The sequence below is a fragment of the Solea solea genome, chromosome 8 (assembly GCF_958295425.1).
Source record: "Solea solea chromosome 8, fSolSol10.1, whole genome shotgun sequence".
Lineage (NCBI taxonomy): Eukaryota > Metazoa > Chordata > Actinopteri > Pleuronectiformes > Soleidae > Solea > Solea solea.
The window spans coordinates 19,970,413-19,987,122 of record NC_081141.1 but is presented as its reverse complement, the minus strand read 5'-3'; the positions used below and the strand labels follow the sequence as shown (position 1 = coordinate 19,987,122).

At 42.5% G+C, this 16,710-nt stretch overlaps 1 protein-coding gene across 1 annotated transcript in view; it reads right to left on the bottom strand.

Annotated features, from left to right (window-relative positions):
* Nucleotides 1-5,161: 5,161 nt before the first annotated feature.
* Nucleotides 5,162-16,710, bottom strand: part of ccser1 (coiled-coil serine-rich protein 1) — a 116,709-nt gene continuing 105,160 nt past the window's right edge. The window contains exon 11 of the mRNA XM_058636342.1: nucleotides 5,162-6,865. Within this exon, the coding sequence (XP_058492325.1) occupies nucleotides 6,080-6,865 (786 nt within the window). The 3' untranslated portion in view covers nucleotides 5,162-6,079. The remainder of the gene's footprint in view (nucleotides 6,866-16,710) is intronic.

Here is a 16,710-nt window from a genome sequence, read left to right as displayed (position 1 = left end):
CTGAAAGACTAAAACATGTCTCACTCTCCTGCACCAAAGTCCATAGAGAAAATGAGCATGTTTAGCTCACAGGGACACAGGGGCTACTTCTGCTTCATCTGGCACGTTTAAGTAAATCCTGTGTACCATGATTTTAAACTGTTAATTTTTCTCTATGGACTTTGGTGCAGAGAGAGTGTGTCCAGTGTCCAGTTGGGAAGGACAGCAAGGACAGTTGATGAGGGCATTATTAAGACATTGTAGAGTTAAACTGGTATAGCTTTTATGAATAAAGTATTTTGTCAATGTATCACAAGGCTATGGTGAAAAAAACAAGTTATGTGGCCTCTACTTGAGTCAGACACAGACACTCTGCCTCAACTAACTGCTATAACTGATGAATTGAAGAAATGTAAGTACAAAATAAACCTTGTCCAATTCTGCTGCTGTGTAGTAGTCAGAACATGACCTTGTTTGGGTTGATAATCAGATATGATATGAAAGAGTTGCTTCTTTGTTCATTTTTTTTATTAATTACATTTTTCCACATTGAGAGACCAAGGTTATTTATTTTATTTTATTCTATTTTAGTCCAAAATACTAACAAACAAACCTGACCTTCAGTTCAAAACTCAAATAAAAAAAAAGAAAGAAAATGTACCTGTGTGACTATATTTAGCACACATTTATTTGATAAACACAATACTTGTCCCTTTTTTGCGTTAACTAAACATGAACACAAGACCCTCTGTTCTTCAATATACATAATTAATTTTTCAAACATAGCCACAGGCATTTTGAACTACATAGCGAACAATAATATTTTTAAAAAAAACTAATTTTACTTCATCTTGTCTGGTACTTGATCTTTTAAATTTCAAAGCTTTGGGAAATAGAGACCTACTGTTGTATCCATGAGAGTGAGTGTGTGTGTGTGTGTGTGTGTGTGTGTGTGTGTCCAGCAGTCATAACATCACCAACACTAATTGAAAGATTCCACAACTGCACAGGTGCACCCTCAGGGATAAACAGTCTACATCCTCTGCACTCACATTCACACACACACACAGACTCTACTATTTTCTAAACACTCCCTCTACTTTATGGCCACTGCCAAATAAAAAACTCACTCAAAATACTCGCTAGTTTAGACTCGAGGATAATGTCAAATGAGGTATAATTGCAACCTTTTCAAGTCCACTCAAACGTTCCCCGGGTGGAAAAATGTTTTCCAACAACTTTTCAAGTGATGGTGCCCTGAAGATTCTTCATTCTGCATTACTGTGATCTTCTTTCACTCTGTGATTCTGTTCATGCTTTTTACACATTTGTTGAGACAAATCTACGCAGCCCGAGAGAAGGAGCTTTAGTTCCATATATTCAGCACCGCAGACATTTAAACTGAAGAACAAAGTCCACTCCACGTTTTCATCGATTGTATTTATTTGTATTAAATATTGACAATAAGCAGACAGTGGACAAAAATCTGGAGATGAAACATTTCTCATGGGAACAAAGAACTGTGAGAGTGACACAAACTGAAGAGAAACATCGTGAGAATAATATAATTTTTTTGTTGACCATTAATAAGCCATTACTGATTATCCTCAATGATTTAATGAGCTCACTGGTCAGAGGCCAGCGCGAGGAGTCGCTATAGATAGATAAGGATATAATAAAATAGATTATCGTCCTTTAAGATCCACTTTTCTGGCACAATTCGGCAAAAGATCGGAAAGTCGTGTCTCACAGAATTCATTTCATAGTGCAAAGCGTGGATTTCAGGGGGGGGGGGGGTGAGGTCTTGATTCAGTGATTACAAAACCAGAGTCACCTTATCTTATCCTGCATGTCAAATTTGACACAGGGGGAGCATTTATTCAGTTTTTCCGGATTGATTTTCTGGTATATAAAGCCTGGTATGTTTTGATAACAGCTCAGACCTCTGACTGCATTTGACATTAATCAATAAAACCTAAAATCTTACACTTTTTGTTATCTCTTCAGTGCTAATAAGCAACATATGTACATGATTTTAATAATTTATATACAACTATACAACATATTTGTTTAAGAAATGAAAAATAAATCATATTCACAGTACGCACAGTAAAAAAAAAAAAGAAAAAATTACAATAAAAGAGATTCATTAAATTCATAACATGATATTAATTCCGCTGCCGTAATTATTATTGTCGTGGCGATGTTCACTCGTGCCAAGATGCATTAAGGACAGTGTATCCAAGTCAACCATATAAATAAAGGGCGGAAACAATAAATAACATCCCATTAAGTGACATGTACTAAACACATTTACATCGTGCTGTGGAGTCAGATGAAGAAGAGAGGTTTGCGAGGTGTGCCCTCTTAATGATGTAGACCCTTGTTTACCAACAGTGAAATTCAATTTCATTTCATTGCCACAGACAGACGGGGAGAGTGTCTCTGTGAGAGATGTCAGTGCCACATTAGAGCTGCGGTTTTTCCGAAGTGGCCTTTTGCTTTTATGGCGAGCAGCCTGCCTCGTAACCACAGGTGAAGCGCACACACACAGCTGTGTCACGCACAGGTAAACTCTGAGTGAGCAGCGATACAGGCATTGATGAGGGACGCACTTAGCTATCTTTAGAGGTCAGAGCCACTGAAGAAGCATTATCAACCTCCACCTGTAAACAAGCCGAGCAGGGAATACTTGGTCCAGGTCCCCAGGGAGCCACGTTATTGCCGTCTGTCTATTTGACCGGGTGTTGGATTAATTGTATTCACCAGGTGTAAAATGAGTCCCCTAATTTAGAAAACTGGATGGGAATCTGCAGCAGCGCAGGTCACAGTGACCAGGAACGGGGAGCAGACACTGTATGATAATACAGGCTCTGGGTAAATAGGCTGAGTGGAGGGGAAAAAGATAAGGGGAGGAAGAGACCTGGGAGAGACTGAGGGAGAACAAAGAGAATGGATACACTGTGAAAAGGAAAAAAAAAAGACAAAAAGAGACAATGATGATAAAAAAGAATAGCAGGAACAGTGTGCAAAATGAAGAAGACCAGATGGAGTGATCTAGCTTTCACAAGTGGGAACAGAGGCTATTCCTCCAGGCTTTTCTTCACCTTCACCAGGTCCATGTCTCACGAGGTGTGCAGTACAACACCACCTGCTCACACATCTACAGTACATTCACACACACACACACACACACACACACACTTAATGAAGCCTCCCTAAAGCCAGGTACCTCCTAAAGATGGACAAGGTAGAGCTTGGAGACAGACAAGGTCAACAGCTTCTCCCAAATCTCTAGTTTTCAGCGGAGGCTGACAGCCATGAACCTCTGGCCTGAGCTGAGCGGCAGAGCAGATGACATTATGAGATTTGTTCCAAAGCTTATGGGGAAACAAAAGCATCGTTCAGACAGTCCAGTCAATTCACCAGAGCAAATACACTCACCGGGCCCACTGTGCGAGGAACACTCACCCCCCCGACAACAGCTTATCATGCAGCTGTACTTCCACGTGATTGGCTATAATATGACTCTGATATAACTCTCAGTACCATGAGAATAAGAATAAGGGAGAAAAGAAAGTGATAGCAGATGATTGCTGGTGTTCTGTTTTGTTTTGTGTTGTTGTAGCTATCAGAATAACATTAAGCAAAATGCTGCAGAAAACAAAAAAAAACATCCATCTGTCGGTTCTGTGGACATAATGTGGACATGATGAATGGGATCAGAGGAAGACAAGACTGGTAGAAGCTGACACAAACTCACATAAGCACTCTTTACACTTTTGGTTTGACTCCCGTCAGCCCAAATAAGAAATCTAAGGCTGCAGTGGCAAAACTGGACAGTTAAGGAAGGTACTAATGTAGCAGCACTGATAAATCTTTAGTTTCCGATAGCACACGCAGATGGTAGGGTCAGTATTTGGCATCAACAGTCTGAATCCATGGACCCAGTCTGCCTTGTGTCAACAGTCATGGTGATGGTGTAATGGTGTGGGCACAGTCTGGATCTCTAACCACTAATCATTCATGGTTTAATGTCCACGGCAGATCTGAGTATTATTGGTGGCCATGTGCATCCTTTTATGGCCACAATTTCCCCATCTCCTAATGGCTAATTATGGCGTAATCATGAGCCATGTCCACCCAAAGTAAAAGTTTCCTCAGTGGAGAAAGTGAGTTTGGGCATTATCTCGTGATTAGTCAGAACATTTATGAGGCACGGTTTAACGGGAGACTGGCCGCGTGTGACCGCGCGCGTGACAGTAATGCAGAAACGACGCGGCGTCGGAGAGGATCGTGTTTCCACTACGTGGAGGAGAATCCACGACGCATTAGCGAGTGTATATTCAAACGGTGGCAGACTCACCGAGGTATTTATGCAACCCAATATTTCGCAGGTTTAAAAAGTAGTGGGGTTTTCTTTCTCACTTATTAAATTTTAACACATTTCGCACCCGACGTGTGAATAATGTACAACAGAGCAGGTCATGGCAGTTACAGCATATGTAAATATCACACAAAGAAATGCGTCCTACTGTCCAAAAACAAAATAATTGCAAGCCTTATTATACCAAAATGCCATCTCATTAGGTCAGTAAAAACAAAAAAAAAGATAACCAACACATCTGAGATGTGTGGGAGATATAAGAAAGCTCACATAATATAGGGACTGGGTATCAGTGCAAAAACTCAGTGCTGATCATGGTTTTTTTTTCTCCTCCTCCTTTGTTTGATCAATTATCCGTCATTTGCTGCTTCACTTAACAAAATGAGACACCTCTGAGTTGATTCCCATGGTAAAATGATCGTATAAAATGTGTGAGGCAGCCGTAATGCTTTTATTTTATCTGAGGTTTTTTTCCCTTGAATTTTTCTAAAAATGGATATTGACATTTTGGTAAAAGCACCTGTTCAATACCCAGCCCTAAAGAAGTTTTAAAGAGCTTCACTCCAATATCTGATAATACACACACACACACACACATTTAGTGTTTGTGTATGAGTATCTGAAACTCTTCATTTGAGCTCGTGTACGACACTAATCTAACATTGCACACTGATTCCTGTATATAATGTGGATAATATTGCGACGTTGTATTCCTATAAAAGAGTGGTCCAGTGTTTTGCTCAGAGTGCATAAAAATCCCTTTCGTGATGTGGGCAGGAGAGACAGTCAGGCCCCCCCCCCCCCCTGAAAATACTTCTCAAACAGGTCCGTGTCTTCAAAGGAACACGGAATCTGTTTGATTCCCTTCTTGAAACACTGAGGCGAGAGTTGATACTGAAACATTATTAAAAGATCCCCAAATACACTTTTTGATGCAGTACAAAATGAACCACCAGTATTCTCTTTTTTTAAAAAGCATGCAGAAAAAAGGGAATGTGGGCGTAACCCACCCGTGAGTGGACAGGAAGGATTGTGGAGCTTTGTCGTGTCGAGTTTTTTTTTTTTGGCAATGTACGAACAATAGACAAGCGCAAATGACAGTCAGTCCGATAACTCCTTAAGCAGCATGTCGTTTTTAAACGAGTAAAAATCATAACAAAAACACGAAAAATACACACAAACACACACAGGCATCATTCCAGACACCTCATGACTTAGTCCTGAGGTGTTGTGAGGCAGAGACGTCATTTGGGACATCGCAAAAGAGGTTTCTGTCTGAGGGTGAGCAACAGTGTGTGTGTGTGTGTGTGTGTGTGTGTGTTCTGACACAAGGTTGTGAGTCGGTGTGCATTTTGTGCGTCCGTGGGCGTAAGCACATCTAAATTGTCAGCATGACACATCGTAGGAGTTCTGATAGACGTGCCTTTTACAAACTCACAGCCTGTGTGTGTGTGTGTGTGTGTGTGTGTGTGTGTGTGTGTGTGTTGCAGCGAGCAAATCTGTGAGCAAAGGGTTGGTTTGCATTGTGAGGAGAAACAAGGGCGGTAAGCGCGTGTGGTTCATGATTCGGGATCGGGGGGGGGGGGGAACTGAGACAGTAAAAACACAAGCAGCAGTATTTTTTATATATATATAGTCACACATTTTGACACCGTAGTCAGTGATATGGCTGCTTATGTTTGGGGTAAACGGTGCAAAAATGTCCGTGCGCCTTCAACTGTCTCGCTGCGTCAGAGCTTGCAATTCAGCACTGTGCAGGGAATGTTGGAGGAAGACATTTTTACGACTGTAGCTGTGCAGAGACAGAGGGCCTCGAGGCGGCTGTCCCAGACGGCCTGTGAATGTGGCGGAGGAGGACGAGGGCGGTGTAGGAGGTGAAGGGGAGGCTGGGTCGGACAGTGAGATGCTCGGAGAGGGGCTTCCCCTGCTTGCGAGACTATGGAGGCTCGAGGAGGCACTCGCCCCGATTGCACGAGGAATATGGCTGTGGGGATGGTGCTCGCCACCTCCTCTTCTTACTCCGCATGATACACTCACCCCACCTCCTCCTCCTCCTCCTCCTGCTGGAGTTAAGGACTCAGAAGAGGAAGTCACCTTCGCTGGCTGAGATGGACCTGTAGTGAGATTAGCAGCTGATGAACCAGAGCTTGGGCATTGGTTTGGACTAAGGCCTGGGTGTGACACTTGAAGCTGGGCTGGAGTGTGAGGTGAGGATTGGACTGACACCGCAGAAATAGCAGAGGACAGAGTGGAGGAGCCTGGAGCCAGATTTGGAGCTGGGTTTCGGGTTGAAAACGGTGCCAGGACCCCCTGGCAGTGGCGCTCCTCCCTGACAGTGAGTATCTCGGATGGACTGTGCAGAGGTGGATAGTGATAAGGGAGGTGTTGGTTACAGAGGTCCCCTCCGAGTGCTGCCCCCAAACCCCGCATTGCCCTTCGGTCCCTTGGGGCCAGGCTGCTGCAGCTGCCTAGTCCGGACCACCGTCCTGGATGAGTGGTCTAAGAGAGACAGAGAGAGAGAGCGAGAGAGACAAAGACAGATGTTACAGAGACTTTGTCATTTACTTTGTTTCTATCTGTCCAAGTGTGTGAAGTGCACCTGCTGTTTTTCCCAAGAATAAATTACTGAACATATCCCAGGGAACAAGAGGGAGCGAGACAGGAGGACACAGACAGACATGAATGAATAGCAAGACAGGCAGGATCAGGGCTGTTGTGTGTTCAGTATAGATTGTTAATTGGGTGACATTTGGAGAATGATCTCTCTGGGCTCCTGCAGCTTGTTCTAATTGATTCTAAACCAACCGGAACCCTGCACACTAAAGACACCACACGCACACACGCACACAAATTAGGAGACAAACAGGAGGTAACATCTGCATGTATGTAGATATCCACTGAAGATGTATAAAATATCCCACTCAGCAAGCAATGCCTGTGTGTTTGTCACTCTCTCTCTCCCTCCCTCTCTCTCTCTCTCTCTCACACACACACACACACACACACACACACTTTGGTGAGGATGGCACATAAAGCTGGATGGCAGAAATGAGAGCCACCTGTTCTCTTTCACACTCCACTGCACCGCCTTATGCAACATATCTCATCGCTGTCCCCCTTTGGTCTTCCCAAACTCTCACCCTCTCTCTCTCTCTCTCTCTCTCACACACACACACACACACACATTCATGCGCGCAACACTAAAGTTGCACTGGGACCGAGTGTGTATTGTTCACGACAGTAACACAATCTCTTCTGACACTGAAACTCAAGAGAGAATGAGCTGAATTGACATTTGCTCGAGACGACGGCCGAGTGTTTCCCCGTGTGCGGCGCGCATACGGATGAGCATGTGTCTGAGTAAAAATGGGCCTGCATGCCCAACATGCCTGTTACTGTGATTATTTGTGCACGCAGGTGCTTTCACGTGCACAAACACGATCACGTTTCAACGTGTCCGTGTATGAAAATCAATGAAAAAGTACAGTGTAAGAGTGAAGAGCTCCTGTAATACTGCCGCCTTAAAGTAGATGAAAGCAGGGACAAATTAAAGAAGGGAAGGCAGACAGAACGTGTAGGATTACAAATGTGTATTTGACAGCCATGTATCCAGTCAAAGGCATAAAGGTAAAACTAATTAAAAAAGTTATGAAGATAAAACAAAACGTGGTCATTTTCTGCATCGCAAAAGTTGACGATGCTGATTTAAAAAACAACAAAAAAGTTGTGATGTGGAATGTTAGCAATTTGCAAACGCCCCAACAGTTTCCCAGTTCGTTTTTTTTGCGGCTGCAAACGCCAATCATTTCCTCCTCTGCAAGCACACATACACACAGCTTTTAAAATACTTAGTCACTGTCTGAACACAAAGCTGTGTTGAAGTGCAACACTTCAGAAATGTTATTGGATTCTCTTCCTGAAACATCTTAGCCGCTTGCAATTTGAATTCTTTTTATGACTGACCATTTACATTTATCAAGTGATGTAACGCAGCCGGTGTGTGTCGCAATTCGTGGCACTTTTTTATGTTGCTTTTTATGCCTCCGCACTGACAAAGAGCCGTGGCTGAGCTGGACACCTGATCATGTGTGTGTCCCATTCTTGGGTTTATTTTTTTCCATATATAGGAATATTAGGTTTTACTCAAGTATAGAAATTGACTGCAGATAAAAAAAAAAGTATTCAAACTTTTTTGTACATGAGGCACACGTTTAATGACTAACGAGGGGAACCGACTACAGCACAGATTATATTAATAAAGTAGCAATTTCCCTGCACTAAAGAATGTAGTGCTAATTATACTGGGGTTGTAAACTCTGTCTGTGCATTGGTTTGTGAAAATGTCGAAGCCCTGAACTCGACCAGACTTTTAATATCCGACTGTGAGGTGCTATTTCTAGCTTTTTTGCATTTGCAGAGGATTCTATGAGGATTTGGCTTTTACTGTGCTGGGCTCCAATTTAGTCTAATGCAGTATGGACTACATGTTAGTAAACGAGATTCTGAGGACAGTGGGGAGAAAAAAAAAGGACATGTGAAGGTTTGAACCTTGATGTTATTTTCTGTATGTCATAATTTTTGATAGCAAGTCTGGGAGAGCAGACATGTAGTGGAGGTTGGTAAAAAGCGAAATTCAGCATCCGAACACAGGGCATGGTTGTAACCCGAGGCTAAGGGATAAATTACTAATGCAAGACAAAGAGAGGCCAAACCTGCCAGACCTAATTCCACTACACAGTTTCAGCACGACTCGGCTCGGCACGGCTTGACTCTACTCGTTTTTTTGGTCACGGCAGCTTCATGCAGCCCTGCCACGATGACTCGGCCGACGTTGACGAGGTGCTATAGTAACGGAAAACGATATCGTGCTGGGACAGTATAGTGCAGTGTTTCCCAAACCTGGTCCTCGGGGAACACTGCCCTGCTCCAACACACCGGATTTAGATGAACAGCTCGTTACCAGGCTTCTGCAGAGCTCGATAACGAGCTGACCATTTGAATCAGGTGTGTTGGAGCAGGGCAACATCTAAAACATGCAGGGCAGTGTGTTCCCTGAGGACCAAGTGCCAATGCAGGGAGAGGTGGTTAAACTTAGTATCTTAGTATGTGGATCATACCCAATGTGTAATTTATTTAGCAAATATTTTTAAGAAACAGTGCCAACTTTTCTTTACTTGAGACTGATCTTCATGGCTAGCATTTACAGTCTTACTTCAGGTAATTAAGAAATATCTGTATCTGAATCTGTACAAGCTGCGTGTCTGTGGCGCGCGTAATCGCACACCTACAACTACAACACACAGAAACACGGAAACGGTCTCTTCCCACGTGCTCATTCGTCATGGCTTTGAGAAAATCTGAATTGCAGCTGAAGCATTTACACATTAAAATGGGTGTTCATTTCATGACCGACTGTTAAAACAAGCAAACAAACAAAGCAAAAACCCACAAACAGCGTTCTGCCAAAAAAATACCCAACAGTGTGCTGTCTATACAACTTAGTTAAAGAGCTCAGGGAATGTGTCTCTGCTTTCTAATGGGCTCTAATGGTTGGATAAACACTACAAAACTTCTTGCAGTTTCCTTGATCTAATTAAGAAGAGTCAGAATTTCCACTGAAGCCAAATTTTCTAAATGGGGCACTGTGAAAAATGATGAGAGAATTACTACTGTGGTAAATATCCAGTTTTCGCCATGCAGGTTTATGTGGAACGACTTAATTAGGGCTAAAGTGTTAATCTTACATTAAAAAAAAATCTGTAGTGCTTTTCCACCCTCAGACACTTGAAATAAAACAACAGAAGGTAAGGTGGAACAACAACATACAATTTGGCAGGCAAGGGTGAAAGAAATAATTACCCGGCACAGTACAATGAGTTGCTTGTGGAGACATATGCTCCATATCAAAGGGACATTTCTGAGCCAAGAATTTGAAGAAACAAAATGTGGAATTAAAAAGAATCAAATACAGAGGGAGGCAACTAAGATGGGTTAAACTGGGGCGGCATATGTGCGAGTACACAACAAAGGCAGACACACAGATCAGGTCAAGCACAGTGATGAGTAACAGGGGGAAGAAAAAAAAGGGCGACAGAATGGGAGTAAATGAACGAGAGACTCGTGAAAATTAGATTGGAAAAGAGAGATAAAGAGAAATGACAACAACAGAGGAACAGACAGGTGGCCACAGACAAAAAAAGAAAAAGAAAAAGCAAGCAGGACTGATTTACAAACTCAGGCGTCCTTTCTCAAGTACACGCTCTGCAGCAGGCAGGCTGCCTCATCACCACTGACAGAACAGCCAGAGTGTATGCAAACACTCTGGAGAGTCTCTTACACACATGGTCCTATAAATACCCACACACACACACACACCTAGCTAAGTCAGAGTGATTTAAAAGGGGGATTTTTTTTTTCTTTCCTGCAGCCTTAGTTTTTATTGGGCAGTGAAGAATGCAGCAAGTTTGCATAAAACAGCTTCTTAAAAACCCTAAAGCATGCCGCCGTACATTTGCTCTGTACCTGTCACAATCATTTTTTACACTGGGGAAAGCGAGGGCGGGATATTTATGTGGCGACTTTTTGTTCTCCCTCACACTAAACTACTAAGTAAGTAATTATGGACAACAAAACAGTGTGTGGCTCAATTCACCAGCAGCCTATAATGTAAACAAACACCTACAACTGTGACCGCCATCAATCACACACACAGTCTTCTACGTCCCTTGAGCCTGCATTACCAATTCTACAGACGTCTATGGGGCTCAAATGCATTGGTCTTCACAGTGAAATTAGAAAATTAAAGTTTGTAATGTGAATTATTTAGATTCTGCGACACCCACCAAAGTATCCTTGATTATTATCAAGTTTGAAACGCTGGGGTATTTAATACAGATAGAATAACAGTAGTACAGTACACACAAGTGGTTCTCCAAATCCTATTTAAATGACACATTTTTCCTTCTGTGTGCCTAAGCCTAAATCTTTCTACATTATCCTGTATACTATATATAGAGAGTTGCAAAGGTGCATCAACAGCGGAGCTGAAAACTTGATCTAATCTCTCCAACAATAATTGACAACTTGTTTATTGTGCGGTCAAAAGACAGATGTTTTAGCTCTGAGGCAGTACGCGATACATCACAGTTGCTATACTGTACACTGGTTCGCGTTGGCATTTGAGACAAGACACTCGCATCACACAAAGCAATATCTATCATTTCCTATGCTCTTCCCCCAGAGAGCACCGTTGAATATTTACAGACAAGGTGTGCAGCGCAGTCTCCCACATCAACAGAAGATACTTTGCTGGATAAATTGGCGGCAAACAATCAAACAAGGAGTGAAACTGCAGCCTGGGTCTGGTGTCTCAAAGCCATAGCATATCTTTTCTTGGAACTCGTTTTCATCAGCACACAATTCCCTTCGGAAGTGAGACTCTTGTAAAGCCTGTAGCAACATCCGTACTCCCCCACCCCTCTCTTCATCACTCTTTATTGTAGTCTTCCATCTTCATCTGCCCTCTCTTCCCTGCCGCCCTGCACAACTCTTCCAATTTCTTCCCGCTACCTCACTCTGCGCCTCACCTTTTTCTTTTGGGTTTTTTTAATGTGAAATTTAGCTTACAATGTACAATGTATGAGCGCATTACGATGCAAACAAATTAAATAAAATACAGTACCAGCAGTGAATCTCCTTTAAATCAGAGGAGTAATTCTGCCATGGTAAGAACAGCAGAGGACAGGGAGAGTAAAAAAAGAAGTAAACAACTTTAGAGAACACATTTCATATTCAAATACTACACAAGACAGAAATTACGAGACATAAAATAGTATTGTAAACGGCACCATGTTTACGATAATTATGGTCAATGACTACAGTTGATTGAACTATGGATGACATGCAAAATGGCAAAAACTGGACAGGGATTAGTTGTGACTTTTCATTTAGTTCTGATTCAGTAGGTTACATCAATGTTCCACTGTGTGTTTGGTCCTTATACACTGAAGTATTTTATTCTTTTAATTAATGCTAATGGTACTACAATAAATGCTGTAAGGTTTTTTTTTTGATTGGACCGCCAGCAGGTCGATTCTGAACACTTGGCTCAAGACCCCGGAAGATAAATATTGAAAAGCATGAGCATGTTCCCTTCTCTGACTCTTACCCTCTTCCTTCCCTTTTGACCTCTTATCTCGTACCTTTCCTCCATTATGTCCTTGCTACCCTCCCGTTATCGCTCTTTCTTAGTTATGTAACTCGGTGCTTAAGAATGCCAGCAGCAAGCAGGCCTGAATAGACCCTGACAGCCTGAGGATTGATGGTACACTACTACTGCAGTCTGGAGACCACACAGAGGGAGAGAGGGGAAAAAGAGGGGGAGGAAGGTTTTTTTTCTTCCTTTTTTCCAGCTGAGACGGATAGGGTGGGGTTGGTCTTGAGATGATGAAGAAGGATGGAGTGAGAGAATAAGATAAGACCACAGTTGAGCTTATGCTGCTAAAGCTGTCAATCGGACCCACACTGCAGCAAACTGCCAACTGTCTGCTCGGATGTCACATCCTGGACCTTCACGCTGAAGGCAAGAACTGTGAGGCGGGACACTAATCGGCTCACAGTGCCAGCACAACTCAATTCTGTCACTGAACTCATTCCTGGAAACAAAAAAAATCTAAATTAGGCTGATGTTGAATTGAGTAACAACAGCCAAGCACAGTCACCTGCTGCAGCCCACAAGTATAACAGGTTTGTGTTTGTGCCTCTAACTCTAACTATAAATATTTGGACTTACAATATCTCAGTCAGGACAACTCCACCGCATATCAATGTGGCTGAAGGCATGAATACATTACAGTGTCTGAGCCTGGATCATCTCTTTGCCTTTTTCACAACAAACAAAACAAACTTATTTCAAGCAAAAACTTTAACAAAAATATGCCATTGCATGCACTTCACCCATACACTGTTTTTAACCTGTTGAGTTGATCAGAACACGACGCTCTGTCGAGTTTCAGATAATCCCAACAAAAAATAACTGTGTAAAATTGTTTTACATAATGAATTCATGCATTTCATACACAGGAAGTAGCCCAAACCTTTGCCAAGCATCTGGGGAGAGCAGGACAAGTGTGACTCACAATACAAATTCTATGAAGTCTAACAAGTATTGTAATTGGATAGTTCCAATATTTGCGATTTTCTTTTCTTCCTTAAGCCAAAACTGAATGACACACGTCATAAATTATTTCCAAGTCTGACATTTATCTAAATGAAACAGGACAACGCTATGTAAAATGTACGTGCCATTAACAGCCCCTGCTAATAATAATAAAAATAAATACAATCAGGCCAAGAAGAGTATAAAGGGATTTTAGCTTTGCTTATGAATTAAAATAAAATCCTGGGCCAAAATAAATAGAGCTTCTCAAAACAGGACACAGCACAGATGTGAGCCTTCGGATGAACATGCAAAGTCCTGGATTGCAGATAACACTAACAGTCCTCCAAATACTTTGTGAGGTAAATCTGCAGCTGCTACTTTGAGCTATTTGTCTTCATCAAGCTCGTAGGAATGTCACAATTCTGGGGTGGAGAAAAAAACAACTTAACCTCCATTAACTTTCTGAGTCGCAAGTGTTTCCTGTTTTCCACAAGATTACTAAGAACACGTTATTATGATACTTATTGTGTTATTTTGTTGTTACTCAAAATCAACGTTATCGAGAGAGACTCCGAAAAGCAGCTCCATTTGAGATGTGTTTGTTTTTCTCATTGTCGCCTGCCTGATTGAAGCTTTTGTTGATCATTAGTTGTGTCTCCTGCTGACACACAACTAATTGAAAGGTGAATGCACGCTGCCTAGCAACAGTGCCACGTCTGTCACAAATGAAACGCGTCAGTGAGATGGGGCTCACAGCTGCAGGAACCCGGAGCATCATCGTTCACTTGCATCCAGCATGATCACCTTCTGAGAGCAGAGCAGGAGAACTTAAGCCTCATACTTGGTAGGTGATGTTGAGAAGTACTTTGCCCCAAGACTTCAAAAATCTTTCCAGAGAGAAAATGGCAGGCTGGCAAGTATTGGAGCCAGTGCCGTGCTGTGGCCAGGAGGCCTAATGAGGAATCTTGAGCAGCTCTGACGGCCATGTATGCCGTGAGCCTGCATTACTCATCGACCACATTTGTGCGTGCATGCACGGAGGCATGTGTGCGTGTGTGTAATCATGGTGAAACTCATCGACCACCAACCTGTGCCAATATGCTCGATAAGTATTGCCCAAAACCACAAGCAAAAAGTGAGTGGGAGGAAAGAAGCAAAGGGAAAAAATGTGGGGAAAGAAATGAGAGAGGGTGAAGGAAGGGAGAGTTGGGAGGAAGAGGGATGAAGTAAATTAAAACCCGCAATCGGCATTACAGTAGTTACACGACCGACGCGTTGTGCAATCGGAAAAATTCCAACGGTTTCTGAAAGCGAACATGTGGTTATTACGGTAATTTCACTCGCACTGTTTCAGGACGCTGGGGAATCAGCGTCTTTGTCACCAGATTGGCCTGTGTTTTGTACAGTGAGAGAGACTCAACAAATGTTATTGTAAATACCTTTTACACTGTTCACATTTCAAATGTAACATGCAAAATCTGATAAATCAGGATTTTAACATGCAGGAAATTGTAAATAACTGCCAGATATTGGAGGTTATTCTGGAAAAATGGGCAAAAGCACTTAGTTACAGGACATTCTCTGGTGCTTTTATGGTTAAAATAAGCACAAAAAAGAGAAAAAAAGGATTTAAAATTAAAAGAGTGAAAGAAAATGGGACGATAGACTGAAAGAAGAGACAAATGACCAAACAAGTGACAAAAGTGAGTCAAAGAAATAAGGGGAAGAGGGTGACGCACAGGTAACAATGAGGTAAAACAACAAAGGAAGAGACAGGAGAGGGGAACAAGAGGGCAGAGAGATAGCGGCAGGAACAACAGCAGACAAAGTTAGGGTAAAAGGTCACAGCACAGACCCCAAGTCACAGAAGATGAAAGAGAGAGATAATTAGAAAGCCAGAGGTGGGATATAGAAAAACAAAAAAAAGAGGTAGCATCACTAAAAGGCAGGAGAGGAAGACACTTCAGTGGCTTCAGAAGCTACACGGTGGAGAGTCGGGGTCATGTTAGATACTGCAGGAGCAACTAATGTGCAATCATTTGTATATATTATTTGTCTTATATGTATTTGTATATCACCAATAATACAATTTTAATACAATATTAATGTTAAAGCGGATACTTCCACATTTGGTGAGAAGAAAACCCCCCAACTTATTCTAACAGGAAGAAACCTCCAGAAGAAACAGAGTCATGGTGGGCGACCATCTGCCTCGACCAGTTGGACTTAAAGGATATGTTTCCGTCTACCTTCAGTTAACATACCACTGAACAGTGTCACACACTTTCATTATGTCTGTAGGGCTGGATAAGGGTTCCCCCCCCCCCCCCCAAGGCTCATACAAGCTAAAACTGCCAGTAACGACGTCTCCATATCCACGTCAACACAGTTACATTTTAGTTCTCTTCTCTAAAAGACCATTGCCATGCTGATTCTGGTCTGGTACAGTGCGGTACAGTTTGGAACGGTAAGTCCCTGAGAACAGTACTCTTACTTTGAAAGGCTGGGTGTGGGCGGTGCCCGATGGCTGTGTCAGCGAGATACGTAGCGTGACGTTGTACCGGTGTGACAACAACGAAAGACGTCATTGAACGAGACACAGCCACAGACAACAACACAACTGAGAACATCAAGCAGCTCGATTAGTGGCTGTTTGTCTCAACAAGACGTCAAGCTTTTGTATGAGAAGAGACTGCGGGTGTTGAAGAAACCCCGGTCGCCAGGGAGTGACATTTTTCTGTCGCCCAATCAGCTGACTGTACTGTACCATTTTACTCTGGAATGGTTGGGGCTGGTGCTATTCCTCCGTATCAAAACCGAACGTTCTACTCGATGGAAACATGGCTCAAGTGTAACTGGACTGATTGTTGCACCTGGCTGCTTCCCCAGGTGTCAACACAGGAGCTGTTTCATTATTGCAGCAGCTGTGAACTATGCTCAGCATTACTCTCTATCTAATGGGTTGCTGTAAACTGTCACTATTGCTCACCGTGTGCATACAACTACTCCTCTGGATCACAAAATGCTGCTCCGTCAATGTTAAGTTACGCTGCCATTCTCATTGTACGTTTTAGAAATGTCACCAGTGTAAAAAGTGGCCCGTCATCTTCTTTCTTGTCTCAGTTGACAGGATTGTTTTTTTTTACCAAAGGCTTATTCTGGTGGAGTGAAACCAAAAGACTAG